This window comes from Lactuca saligna, chromosome 9, assembly GCF_052625555.1.
Source record: "Lactuca saligna cultivar CGN05327 chromosome 9, ASM5262555v1, whole genome shotgun sequence".
In the NCBI taxonomy this organism is placed as follows: Eukaryota; Viridiplantae; Streptophyta; class Magnoliopsida; order Asterales; family Asteraceae; genus Lactuca; species Lactuca saligna.
The window spans coordinates 144,428,644-144,443,507 of record NC_136425.1 but is presented as its reverse complement, the minus strand read 5'-3'; the positions used below and the strand labels follow the sequence as shown (position 1 = coordinate 144,443,507).

General features: G+C 40.2%; 1 protein-coding gene across 2 annotated transcripts; it reads left to right on the top strand.

Annotated features, from left to right (window-relative positions):
- The first annotated feature begins 333 nt into the window (after nucleotides 1–333).
- LOC145014914 (E3 ubiquitin-protein ligase UPL2-like) lies at nucleotides 334–14,084 on the top strand. 2 transcript variants are annotated; one of them, XM_078973357.1, is made up of 17 exons: nucleotides 334–715; nucleotides 1,382–1,477; nucleotides 1,558–1,764; nucleotides 1,845–8,996; nucleotides 9,068–9,568; nucleotides 9,650–9,970; nucleotides 10,064–10,271; nucleotides 10,350–10,624; nucleotides 10,715–11,043; nucleotides 11,136–12,264; nucleotides 12,354–12,500; nucleotides 12,596–12,676; nucleotides 12,759–12,984; nucleotides 13,081–13,220; nucleotides 13,299–13,405; nucleotides 13,504–13,656; nucleotides 13,762–14,084. In XM_078973357.1, exons 1-16 carry the CDS (start codon nucleotides 683–685, stop codon nucleotides 13,604–13,606), a joined length of 11,055 nt encoding a protein of 3,684 aa, XP_078829483.1. In that variant the 5' UTR covers nucleotides 334–682; the 3' UTR covers nucleotides 13,607–13,656; nucleotides 13,762–14,084. The 2 variants fall into 2 exon arrangements, with proteins under 2 accessions (XP_078829483.1, XP_078829484.1); XM_078973358.1 differs by having other exon boundaries at nucleotides 13,747–14,084.
- The last annotated feature ends 780 nt before the right edge of the window (nucleotides 14,085–14,864 follow it).

Here is a 14,864-nt window from a genome sequence, read left to right as displayed (position 1 = left end):
TCGTTAAATTGAACTCGAGAGTAGGTATTAACTCGAATTCAGTAAGATCCAATTATACCTCATCTTAAAAATATAACATGAGATGTTTACAAAATATCAATGATTTACAAGTTACAAAATATCAATGATTTACAAGTTTTTGTAATGTTCTGATATTATAAAAAAATAAATTAATTTAGATGTTATCATTTATAACCGAATACAAATATTTTGGCTAAATACGTGTTAAATTATTTTGAGTTGGTATCGGTAAAAGGTAAATGGTAGGTCGGTGAAAAGAAATATATAAGCCCCCTCTGTGCTGCCTTTTTCTTTTTGTAAATCGTTCCTAGGACGACAGTAAGCTTCTTTGCTTGAGCAATTCTCTCTTTGTTCTTCCCTTTTCACTCTTCATTCTTCCCTTATCTTTCATATCGACATCTACAATCGTACGCAAACACTTTCAATTTCTCTTTCTGATCAACCGCCGGCAAACCACAAGGGAAGAAGAAAAAACCCTTGCCTCGAAAACCCTTGAATCGAACCATTGATTGATTTCTTCAATATTGATTCCCCACTATCTGATCTTTTGTCAATTCGATCGTCTTTGACGCTAATTGATCGTATTTAATACTAATCGTACGATCAACGAATCGATCGATTGTGTTTTGTGGGCAATGCTATTTGTCACGTTGATTTCAATATGAAGTTACGGAGAAGGAGGGCATCAGAAGTGGTTAGTGCAGTTATTATATTCTTTTAGTCTTTTTTTATTGGAAGTTGTGTAATGGAGTGTGGTAGTTTAGGGTTTATTCAATTATTTTAGGGTTTTTAATCGGGAATTAACATGATGGAGACTATCGGTTTGGTCGATCGTTTCTTTCGATCGATAGTGGTGTTTTTACTATTTGAATGTACCAGTTTTACGCATGCCCACTCATATGATCTTTTAAATTATTGGAAGATTGATTCTTTGTTTACTTGTGGCATTTTTATCTAATTTATTTAATGTTTTCCATTTTGGCTGTTTTTTATCAGTAAAATTTTGGATTGCTTTGTATACTTGATTTTGGTATTCCAGTAAACTCCACACTCTCAAAACTTATGGATTCCTAGAAATTCCCATCCCCATCCTCTAGGTAGAAGCTTTTCTGTTTACATGAATTATCAGATATTTTGATTCAAAACTAAACGTAAGTGTTTCCATATGTCACTTCCTTATGTTTCCCACTCTATATGACCATTAGCAGCTTCTTTTATCCTTGGATTCATAATGTCTTCAATGATGAAAATTGAATTAGTAAAATTCTTTAAAAGCCATGCTGACAGTTGAATTCTGTATACTTTGATTTGTTTAAATGTTGATGATACATGTTGTATGCTTCTTTTCATTGTGCATCAGCCTCCCAAAATCAAGTCATTTATCAATGGTGTAACTGCTGCTCCACTTGAAAGTATCGAGGAACCCTTGAAAAGCTTCTTCTGGGATTTTGACAAGGTACATCTACATTCCTATCCGACTTAGCCATATAACCCTGCTTATATATGGGTTGTTTGTGATGATTGTTGTTGATACAGGGGGACTTCCATCATTGGATTGATCTATTTAACCACTTTGATACTTTCTTTGAGAAATACATAAAACCAAGGAAAGATTTGCAAGTTGAGGATGATTTCTTGGAGTCTGACCCTCCCTTCCCTAGGGAATCCGTCCTACAGATTTTGCGTGTTGTTAGAATTATATTGGAAAACTGCACAAATAAACATTTCTATAGCTCCTACGAGGTAAAAAATCTATCTTTGCACTTCATAGCTACTTCTTATTTTACTTGGTAAGTTACTTATTCTGGATTAATATGATGCAGCATCATCTTTCTTCTCTACTGGCTTCCACTGATGCGGATGTGGTTGAAGCCTGTCTCCAAACTCTATCAGCTTTCTTAAAGAAATCAATTGGAAAACACATTATAAGAGACGCATCCCTAAATTCAAAGCTATTTGCTTTTGCACAAGGTTGGGGTGGGAAAGATGAAGGACTTGGATTGGTTTCATGTGCAGTTGAAAACATATCCGATTCAGTAGCTCACGAGTTGGGTAGCACTCTCCATTTCGAATTCTATGCAGTGAATGAGTCATCAAATGAGTCAAATCAAGGGCTACAAATCATCCATCTCCCTAAAATCGATACATACGAAAAGTCCGATCTTGAACTTTTGCACAAGTTAGTTGAAGAATATAAAGTCCCACCTAGTTTAAGATTCTCACTTTTGACAAGATTACGTTTCGCAAGAGCTTTCACCTCTTTCACTGCTCGACAACAATACACATGTATTCGCTTACATGCGTTTGTAGTTCTAGTTCAAGCATGTGGTGATACTGATGATCTGGTCTCCTTTTTTAACACTGAGCCTGAGTTCATCAATGAATTGGTGACTTTATTGAGCTATGAAGATGCAGTTCCTGAAAAGATTCGGATTTTGAGTCTGTCTTCTTTGGTTGCCCTCTGTCAAGATCGGTCCCGCCAACCGACTGTGTTGTCTGCTGTGACATCTGGCGGACACCGTGGCATCCTGTCTAGTCTCATGCAGAAGGCTATTGATTCTGTGGTTAGTAAATCGTCTAAAGGGTCTATTCTTTTTGCTGAAGCTTTACTCTCCTTGGTTACTGTTTTGGTTTCTTCCTCTTCTGGGTGTTCTGCTATGCGTGAAGCAGGGTTTATACCAACACTTTTACCTCTTCTTAAAAACACAGACCCTCAACATCTGCATTTGGTTGGGACAGCTGTACATGTTCTAGAAGCTTTTATGGATTACAGTAATCCTGCAGCTGCTTTATTTAGAGACCTTGGAGGGTTGGATGATACGATATATAGACTGAAGGTAGAAGTTTCTCATGTTGAAAATGGATCAAAGCAAGAAGGTAGTACGTCTGTTGAGATGGAGAGTTCTGAATCTGATCATGATCAACCTCTTTATTCTGAAGCTTTGGTGTCATACCATAGGAGGTCTTTAATGAAAGCTTTACTACGTGCTATATCACTTGGAACATATGCTCCTGGAACCACTGCACGTGTTTATGGCTCTGAAGAAAGTTTGTTGCCACATTGCTTGTATGTGATCTTTAAAAAAGCTAAAGACTTTGGTGGTGGGATGTTTTCACTGGCGGCGATTGTCATGAGTGATCTCATCCATAAAGATCCTACTTGTTATTCGATCTTGGAAGAAGCTTCTCTTCCTTCTGCATTTTTGGATGCTATAATGGATGGTGTGGTTTGCTCTGGTGAAGCGATAACATGCATACCTCAGTGTTTGGATGCCCTGTGCCTTAATAACAATGGCCTTCAGGCTGTGAAAGATCGTAATGCTTTGAGGTGTTTTGTGAAGATATTTACATCAAGAATGTATCTACGTGCTCTTATGGGTGATACCCCGAGTTCATTGTCAAGTGGTCTTGATGAACTGATGAGACATGCTTCTTCTCTACGTGCACATGGGGTGGATACACTGATTGAGATTCTGAAAGCCATTGAAAAGCTTGGATCCGGACCTGAAGCTACTTCCTCAACTGTTGATGCTCCAAGCTCTTCTTCTGTTCCAATGGAAACCGATGCAGATGATAAGACTGAAAATCCCGAGAAAAATCCTGAACAACCTTCTGATGCATCTTCGTTGAATGTCGAGACCTTTCTCCCTGATTGTGTTAACAATGCTGCTCGTTTACTTGAAACAATTCTTCAAAATTCTGACACATGTCGTATATTTGTGGATAAAAAGGGAATCGAAGCCGTTTTGCAGTTATTCACCCTACCTTTGATGCCTTCATCTGTGTCTGTTGGACAGAGCATATCTGTGGCTTTTAAAAACTTCTCTCCACATCATTCAGCATCACTTGCTCGAGCATTATGTCTTTTCTTGAGAGAGCATTTGAAATCAACAAACGAACTTCTTGTTTCTCTTGGAGGTATGCAGCTTGCACAGGTAGAAGAGTCTAAAAGGACAAAGGTGTTGAGGTGCCTTTCTAGTCTTGAAGGTATCTTATCACTTTCAAATGCTTTATCAAAGGGGACAACTAATCTTGTGTCCGAATTGGGAACCTCTGATGCTGACGTGTTGAAAGATCTTGGAGTTGCCTATCGGGAAATACTCTGGCAAGTTTCCGCTTCTTCTGATTCTAAAGTGGATGAAAAAAAGAGTAGTGAAGCAGAGGCTGAAAATGCCACCAGTGCTGCTGGTGGTAGTAATGGTGGTGGTGATGGTGATGCTGCCATTGCTGCAAGTAATGAAAGGGAAAGTGATGATGATGCGAGCATGCCAGTTGTCAGATACATGAACCCAGTGTCTGTTCGCAATAGTACACACCCTCACTGGGGTTTAGAGCGTGACTTTGTCTCAGTTGTTCGATCTGGTGAAGGGTTCAGCCGTCGCAGCCGACACGGGTTGGCACGTATACGAGGAGGAAGAACGGGTAGACATCTAGAAGCTTTACATATTGATCCGGAAGCTTCCATGAGCAACACTGAAGTAAGCTCTTCCCAGGATCTGAAGAAAAAAACTCCTGAAGCTCTTGTTATGGAAAGCCTCAACAAACTTGCTTCTACTATACGATCTTTCTTCACCACTCTTGTAAAAGGATTCCCATCGTCTAATCGGCGTAGGGCTGAAACTGGATCCTTAAGTACTGCTTCCAAGAACATCGGGACTGCATTAGCAAAGATTTTTCTTGAGGCCCTTGGTTTCCAAGGGTACTCCATGGGGCCTGGTTTTGATGTGTTGTCTGTGAAGTGTTGTTATCTTGGAAAAGTTGTGGATCACATGGCGGCATTGACATTTGATAACAGGCGGCGTATCTGCTACACGGTAATGATAAATAACTTCTATGTCCAGGGGACTTTCAAGGAGCTACTCACCACTTTTGAAGCTACAAGTCAGTTGCTTTGGTCATTACCTCATTCTGCTTCAACATCTGGTGGTGATAATGAAAACAGTGAAGGAAGCAAGTTATCTCGTGGTTCATGGTTACTTGATACGTTACAGAGCTACTGTCGTCTTCTGGAGTTTTTTGTTAACTCTACCTTCCTGTTACCTCCAACCTCCACATCTCAAGCTCAGTTGCTTGTACAGCCTGTTGCTGTTGGTTTATCAATCGGGTTGTTTCCTGTTCCTCGAGATCCCGAAGTGTTTGTTCGTATGCTGCAATCTCAGGTTCTTGATGTAATACTTCCCATCTGGAACCACCCCATGCTTCCAAATTGTAATCCAGGGTTCATTACTTCAATTGTGACACTTGTCACCCATGTATACTGCGGTGTTGGGGACGCAAAACGGACCCGGAGTGGTGTTTCCGGGAGTGGTAGCCAGAGGTTCATGCCACCTCCACCTGATGAATCCACTATTGCTACGATTGTGGAGATGGGATTTACTAGGGCAAGGGCAGAAGAAGCATTAAGACGAGTTGAAACGAATAGTGTTGAGATGGCCATGGAATGGTTGTTTACTCATGCTGAAGATCCTGTTCAGGAGGATGATGAGTTGGCAAGAGCACTTGCTTTATCTCTAGGAAACTCATCAGAGGGCCCAAAAGTAGATAGCAACACGGAAAAAACGAGTGATGTACAAACGGAAGTGGCTGAAACGAAGACACCGCCTATTGATGACATTCTTGCAGCCACAATGAAGTTGTTTCAAAGTAGTGATTCAATGGCTTTTCCCTTGACTGATTTGCTTGTCACGTTCTGTAATAGGAACAAGGGAGAAGATCGGCCGAAAGTGATATTGTACCTTATTCAACAGCTAAAGCTTTCTCCACTGGAGGCTTCGAAGGAGACGAGTACACTATGTATGATATCACACACGATGGCATTGCTTCTTGCTGAAGATGTTACTGCTAGAGAAATTGCTGTGAACAATGGCATTGTCTCTGTATCCATTGATATTTTAATCAAGTTCTTGGAAGGAACCGAGTCACAAAGCGAGCTTCTTGTACCAAAATGCATCAGTGCTCTGCTTCTCATCCTGGACAATTTGTTGCAATCCAGGCCAAAAGTTTCTTCCGATAGCAAAGAAGCATCTTTACCTGATTCTAAGCAAGGGCAAGAGCAAGAGCAAGAGCAAGATCAAGAGCAAAAGAAGGAAGGTGGTGAAGAGAAATCTACTCCAGTTGATGTTGATAAAGAAAAAGAAAAGGGTGGGGCATTTGAAAAGATATTCGGGAAGTCCACTGGTTATCTGACTATTGAAGAGGGTAACAGGATACTCAATGTTGCATGTGATCTTATCAAACGACATGTCCCTGCTATGGTTATGCAAGCAGTTCTATTGTTATGTGCTCGCTTGACAAAAACACACACTCTGGCTCTACAGTTTCTTGAAAATGGAGGTATGGTTGATCTTTTCAGTATACCAAAGAGCTCTTTCTTTCCTGGATATGACACAGTAGCTTCTGCCATCATTCGGCATCTCATTGAAGATCCCCAGACTCTACAAACAGCAATGGAATTGGAGGTACGACAGGCATTAAGTGGGACCCGCCATGCTGGCCGTGTCCCCCCTCGAGCATTTTTGACATCAATGGCACCTCTTATTTCTAGAGATCCTGAGGTGTTTATGAAAGCAGCAGCAAGCGTATGTCAGTTGGAAACAACAGGTGGGAGAACTGTTGTTGTTTTGTCCAAGGAGAAGGAGAAAGAAAAGGATAAAGAAAAATCAAAAGCACCTGGTGTTGAAATTGGTATATCTGAAAATAAATCTCAAGATGGGCCAGCAAAGTGTGGTAAAGCCCAGAAAAAGGTTCCTGCTAATCTGACACAGGTTGTTGATCACCTGCTTGAAATTATATCAAAATATTCCGAGGAAGATTGCGTTAGATCTGGTAATGCTGCCATGAACATGGAGATAGACGAGTCTACTGCCAACAAGGGTAAAATGAAAGTGGATGAAACAAGGAAAGAATCAGACAGTCAATCAGAAAGATCAGCAGGGTTAGCTAAGGTGACATTTGTCCTCAAGTTGCTGAGTGATATTCTTCTAATGTATGTACATGCGGTTGGAATAATTCTGAAACGGGATCTTGAGATGTGTCAGCTGAGGGGATATAATGAGGTAGAATACCCTGGACATGGTGGGATTGTGCATCATGTTACACATCGACTTCTCCACCCTTCCATGGATAACAAGAGTACAACTACAGCCTCAGGATCTGATGAATGGAGAGGGAAATTATCCGAGAAAGCTTCGTGGTTTTTGGTGGTTTTGTGTGGTCGCTCAAGCGAAGGGCGTAGGCGTGTCATTAATGTCCTTGTGAAAGCCCTGTCATCATTTGCAAACTCAGCCAACAGTTCATCTAAGGGCAGTTTATTGCCTGATAAACGGGTTCTTGCTTTTGTTGATTTGGTTTATTCGATTTTGTCTAAAAATTCATCTTCCAGCAATGTACCTGGTTCCGGATGCTCTCCTGATATAGCCAAAGGAATGATTGATGGAGGGATGATTCCGTGTCTCTCCAGCATTCTTCAGGTACTGGATCTAGACCATCCGGACGCCCCTAAAGTTGTAAATATCATTGTTAAAGCCATGGAAGGGTTAACACGGGCCGCCAATGCAGTGGAGCAACTCCCATTATCTGATTTGGGTAACAAGAAAAAATCGGTTAGTTTGAGTACCGGATCCGATAATCAGATGGCTGAAAATAATACCCCTGTTGACGAGATACCTGAGGGTAATAATAACAGTCAACATGAGATTGCAGATGACAATGACACCGAGCAACATCATGAAGAAACAACTCAGGATGAGGGTGGTCAACAGTCGAACTTAAACCAGCCTCCGGCAGAACAGGAGTTGAGAATTGAAATGGATGAAACTGAAGAGATGGAAGATGGCGGTGTGTTGCGTGATTCTGATCAGATTGAAATGACTTTTCATGTTGAGGGTAGGGGTGGTGGTGATAATGGTGATGAAGATGATGACATGGGCGATGACGGTGAGGATGACGAGGATGATGAGGATGGAGATGGAGAAGGGGATGGCGATGACGAGGATGAGGATATAGCTGAAGATGGTACTGCTTTGATGTCGCTGGCTGACACGGATGTGGAGGATCATGATGAAACTGGGTTAGGAGATGAATATCAGGAGGACGACATGGTTGATGAAGAGGACGATGATTATCATGAAAACCGTGTTATTGAGGTGAGGTGGCGAGAGGCTCTGGATGGGGTGCTGGGTCAACCAGGAGATAGTGGACTTATCGACATTGCTGCGGAGCCTTTCGAAGGTGTGAATGTTGATGATCTTTTTGGGCTTCGAAGACCTTTAGGGTTTGACCGACGCCGTCAACAGAGTCGAACCTCATTTGATAGATCTGGCACAGATGGGAATGGAATCGGGAGTGGGAGTGGGAATGGTTTGCAGCATCCTCTTTTATTGAGACCATCTCAGTCTGGTGACTTGGGTTCAATTCGGGAATTGGAATCGTTATCTGGTGGCAGCTTTGATGTGGCTCATTTCTATATGTTTGATGCTCCTGTTCTTCCATTCGATCATGCACAACAGTCTAGTGTATTTGGTGACAGAGTTGGAATTGGAGGAGCAGCCCCACCACCATTGTCTGACTTTTCTGTTGGTTTGGAGTTGCGTGCACCTGGAAGAAGAGGACCGGGAGATGGGCGGTGGACTGATGATGGGCAGCCACAAGCAGGTGGTCAGGCTGCTGCTATTGCACAAGCTGTAGAAGAACTATTCATGTCTCAATTACGCCCTCCATCCACCACCACTTCTACTCAGTCTCAGAGACAACATTCAGATTCCCCCTTGCCCAATGATAATCAGCATGGTGGTGAGACTGATCAAAATAATACCCCCCATCAAGACCTTAATGAAGTGGTTGAAAATGTTCAAGTTCAGCCCAACACAGCTGTAGAAGAACAACAAGCGGATGGACACACCTCTGAAGACAACGTGCCAAATAGTCATGATAACATGGAAATTGGTGAAGGAAATGTTAATGTAAACGAGCAACAGGTAGAGATTGTGTTTTTTTTGGGTGACTTCTCTGATGCGATAATTATACATTATGATTTGTGGCATTTCAGGATTTGTCAGCAAATGATGAGGATGCAAGCAACCATCTGTCGGTAACCTCAGGTGATAATGTGCTACCAGATGTTCACATGAACGTTGCTGATCCTGATCAAGGAGGTGTCATGGAGGAGTCAGACAGTCACATTGCTCAGCAGGATAATAATGGTCAACCTGATGAAACTGGTGCAACTAATGCAGATGCAGCAGCAGCCCCAAATGCAAATGGCATAGATCCAACCTTCCTGGAGGCACTCCCTGCAGATCTAAGGGCAGAAGTGTTGGCTTCACAACAAGCTCAATCTGCCCCACCCCCACCTCCGGTTGCTGCTCCTGCTCCTGTTACTGCTGAAGATATTGATCCAGAATTCTTAGCCGCCCTTCCTCCAGATATTCAAGCAGAAGTTTTAGCCCAACAACGCGCACAGAGGGTCGCACATCAAGCTGAAGGGCAACCTGTGGATATGGACAATGCATCAATTATAGCCACTTTTCCAGCTGATTTACGCGAGGAGGTTTGCATTGCATCCCCAGAAGAAGTTAAAAATTGTCAATACATACTCTAATATGGATGGTTGATTGTTATTTGTTTGTAGGTCCTGTTGACCTCTTCAGAGGCTGTTCTCTCAGCATTGCCATCTCCATTGCTTGCTGAAGCACAGATGCTGAGGGATAGAGCTATGAGTCACTATCAGGCCCGTAGCTTGTTTGGAAATAGCCATAGACTGAATAATAATCGTAGGAATGGCTTGGGATTTGATAGGCAGACTGTAATTGATAGGGGTGTGGGTGTTACTATAGGACGAAGGACATCTTCTGCTCTTCTAGAAAACCTCAAAGTCAAGGAAGTTGAGGGGGACCCGCTTCTAGATCCTGAGGCATTGAAAGCATTGATCAGGCTTCTACGACTAGCACAGGTAATAATTAGTTACTCCATCTCAATCTAGTCCCTTAGGTTATTTTCCTTTTGAAATGTGGAGAATTTGACCTGACCGTTTTCTTGATGTCAGCCCCTTGGGAAAGGCCTTTTGCAGAGACTCTTTTTGAACTTATGTGCTCATAGTTACACAAGAGCAACCCTTGTTTTTCTGCTGCTTTACATGATCAAGATAGAGACTGAAGGCCCTGTAGGTGGAGGTGGATTAACAACAGTAAACTCTCAGAGGCTTTATGGCTGTCAGTCTAATGTTGTTTATGGCAGATCACAGCTCTTGGATGGTACTATGGTTTCCTCTTAACATGACACTTGATTTTTTTTGCTTTAAAATCTAATATCTTTCCATATATTAATTACAGGTCTCCCACCTCTTGTACTGCGCCGGGTCCTTGAAATTTTGACATACTTGGCTACAAACCATTCTTCTGTTGCTAATTTGCTCTTCTACTTTGATTCTTCACTTGTCCCGGACTCCTTGAGTCTCAAATACCATGATAAAAAGAACGATAAGGGAAAAGAGAAAGTTGTTGAAGGAGGAGGAGGATCTGGATCCGATGGTGATATACCTATTTTATTGTTTGTAAAGCTTTTGAATCAGCCCCTTTTCCTTCGCAGTATTGCCCATCTAGAACAGGTATGCATATTTAGACCATAGCTAGTCATCCCTGTTGAACACAACACCACACCAGTATACATTTTTTTATATAAATGAATGATGCATCAGGTTATGGGTCTGCTTCAAGTGGTTGTATACACTGCTGCTTCAAAAGTTGATTCCCAATCTCATACCGAACAAGAACAAGCAGCAACAGCAGCTACAGCTAGCTCCCAAGCTCTTCCCGCCATTGAAACTGCACCTGCTAGTGACAATCCTCCTGCTCAGGGAGATTCTTCCTCAGCAGGAGCAGCAGCAGAACCAAGTCAGGATGATAAAAGTGTGAGTGATGGATTATCCACTTCAGATGACCAGAAAAGTGTCAACATGTATGACATCTTCATGAAGCTACCACAGCCTGATTTACACAATCTATGCAGCCTTCTTGGCCATGAGGGGTAAGTAATATTTACTATCCTAAATAATCCAATCTCTGTCCACCATTTCAAAGATGAAAATGTTAATTCTTTTGTCCACCATGAATGACTAGGCTATCGGATAAAGTTTACCTGCTTACTGGAGAAGTTCTGAAGAAGTTGGCATCGGTTGCTCCTTTACATAGAAAATTCTTTATTGTGGAGCTTTCAGATTTAGCTCATAGTCTGAGCAGTTCCGCCATCAAAGAACTCATCACTTTAAGAAACACACAAATGTTGGGTCTGAGTGCTGGATCCATGGCTGGAGCTGCTGTTCTAAGAATCCTTCAGACACTGAGCTCTCTCACTGTATCCAGCGAAAAGAGTGATGCTGATGATGATGACAATAATCAGGAGCATGTCACTATGTGGAAGCTAAACGTTTCACTGGAGCCTTTATGGCAAGAATTAAGCGAATGCATAAGTGTGACTGAAACACAGCTGGCACAAAGCTCATTCTCTTCAGTTATGTCCAACACCAATGCCAATGCTGGTGGTGACCATGTCCAGGGTCAGGGTCAGGGTTCTTCATCTCTATCTCCTCCACTCCCTCCTGGGACCCAACGACTTTTGCCCTTCATTGAAGCATTTTTGGTTCTATGCGAGAAGCTTCAAGCAAACAATTCCAATTCCAATTCATCTCTCCAGCAAGAAGACACGTATGCAACCGCAAGGGAAGTGAAGGAACTTTCTGGAAGCTCATCACCAAGTGGGGTTGATGGTGCTGTGACATTTTCTAGATTTGCTGAGAAGCATCGCCGGCTTTTGAACGCTTTTGTCAGACAAAACCCAGGCTTGTTGGAGAAATCACTCTCTATGATGCTGAAAGCACCCAGGTTGATCGACTTTGACAACAAAAGATCATATTTCCGTTCTAGAATCAGACAGCAACACGATCAACATTTGACTGGTCCACTCCGGATAAGTGTTCGACGGGCGTATGTTCTAGAAGATTCCTATAATCAGTTACGGATGCGACCTAGTCAGGATTTGAAAGGACGCTTAAATGTCCATTTTCAAGGTGAAGAAGGTATCGATGCTGGTGGTTTGACAAGAGAATGGTATCAGTTGCTTTCCAGGGTCATATTTGACAAAGGTGCTTTGCTTTTTACAACTGGAGGGAACAATGCAACCTTCCAGCCAAACCCTAATTCTGTATACCAGACGGAGCATCTTTCTTACTTCAAATTCGTTGGCCGTGTGGTACTTTCCGAAAATACCCTTTTTCTTTTTTCAAAATAGAATTGAAATGTTGTGGAATAAGGTTTTAACCCTAATTATGTATGTTATAGGTTGCTAAAGCCTTGTTTGATGGGCAACTGTTGGATGTTTACTTCACACGATCCTTCTATAAGCATATCCTCGGTGTGAAGGTAACATATCATGACATAGAGGCTGTTGATCCTGATTATTACAAGAACTTAAAGTGGTTGCTGGAGGTAAGCGACAACATTGTTTTATACGTTATTTATATATTTAATATTTAATATTTGCATGCAATATAATATCATGGTTTGTTTTTTACTTGGTTCAGAACGATGTAAGCGACATACTGGACTTGACATTTAGCATGGATGCTGATGAAGAAAAACACATTCTCTATGAGAAGACAGAGGTTCGTAAATTAGATTTATTTATTTATTTATTTATAGAATGGAATATTGAGATGTGGTTTATTTGTATATGGTAAAAAAAAGGTTACCGATTATGAGCTGAAACCGGGAGGACGGAACATAAGGGTGACAGAAGAAACAAAGCATGAATATGTGGATCTTGTTGCTGAACATATTCTGACAAATGCAATACGCCCTCAAATAAATTCATTCTTGGAGGGTTTTAACGAGTTGATTCCACGTGACCTTATTTCTATTTTTAACGATAAAGAGCTTGAGCTGCTCATCAGTGGACTCCCAGAGATTGACTGTGAGTATATTTTGTTAAAAAAAAAAATTATTAACATATTTACATGATTAATTTAAATTTAACCAACCTTGGCCTTGTTAATTGTTTTTAATGCAGTGGATGATCTGAAGGCGAATGCTGAATACACAGGATACACAGTAGGTTCTGGTGTTGTTGTGTGGTTTTGGGAGGTTGTGAAAGCATTTAATAAAGAAGATAGGGCGAGATTGCTTCAATTTGTCACTGGTACATCAAAGGTATATTTGAGGATATAATAATTATTAATGATTTTGTATATATAATACAATCTAACGATAACATTGGTGATTGGTTAGGTTCCATTGGAAGGTTTTAAAGCACTACAAGGTATATCGGGTCCACAAAGGTTCCAAATCCATAAAGCTTATGGAGCACCAGAGAGGCTGCCATCTGCTCATACCTGGTTAGTTTAATTTAGAATTTAGAATTTAGAATTTGGAATTTGGAATTTTATTTGATTAAATTTATATGTATATATATTTATTTTTATTTTTGTTTCAGCTTCAACCAATTAGATCTTCCTGAGTACACTTCAAAGGAACAGCTTCAAGAGCGGTTGCTGCTTGCGATCCATGAAGCTAGTGAAGGTTTTGGGTTCGGCTAGTCATGTCAATTTGTTTCAGTCATTGCTGCTGTCTGTTATTATGTATAGATGTAAGTCTCCCTGCATCACCCTTCCTTTGTACTTTCCTTCATTTGTTTACTTTTGATTCCGATTTTGTTTCGTGTAATGAAGAAAGTTAGGTTGGTTTTTTTCAGATAAAGAAATGAAAGATTGGTTATGAATCGTGATGCCTTCGTGAATTTTGAAGAACAATTCATGACAAGAAAGAGAAAGACTGATGATATTCTTGTTATGTTGAACAAGTTGGTTGGTTGGTTTTTGGGGCTCTATTTGTAAGCATGGAAAAATGCTGTGGTCTTATGGGTTGCTTTTGCTTCCTTCCTAGTAGTTTTAGTTTTAGTAGTAGAATAATAAAATGATATAATGATGATGGAAACTTGAAAAAACATTAAAGATCCACTGGCTTGCTTGGCTTCATGTAAGTAAATTTTATTACCTATTTTTTGCCTGCTTCCAATTTGGTTTTGTGATTCATTCACTTTACCCTTGGCTTAGCTACCTATAAGCTTTGTCAAACTTTCTTTGCTAAGTATACCCAAATATTCTTTTCTTTGTGGATATATATATATATATATATATATATATATATATATATATATATATATATATATATATGGTACAGTTTATTAGAGATATAAGAAAAGGACAAAAGAATGTATTTGGATTAATTTCACCTTCTTTCTTTCTATCATCTGAGGTTCATCTACATATAAAGAAGTGACACGGGTTGACCTTGACCTAGTACTTTAAGTTTTGATGGTTAGTTCTATTTAAGTTTTGATGGTTACTTCTTAAACCTAACCTAAGAAAACCAAATTCCATCTCGCCTGTCAGAATGGATGCTGGATGGATGTAGATGCAACGTTCAAAAATTTCTACATCATGTTTTTCATTTTCCCATTGATTTTCATTCCGGGAAAAAACGCCATTAAAAAGAAAACTATATTTTTCATAATATTGTTCCTTTATAAAATGTGTTTTTTCCATTTTTCATAATACTAGTTTTATGGGTGTTGTTAAACATGTTTGTAGGTTCTTGTGGGAGACAAACTACATATACACTGAAGCACATAAACGTAGCCGTTTTAAGAAAAAATATAGTTTATATATATATATATATATATATATATATATATATATATATATATATATATATAATTTAATTTGTTACACATTATAACTATGTTATTTTTAATTTCTTAATACCTATATTATTAGTTTTATTTTTATTATTTCA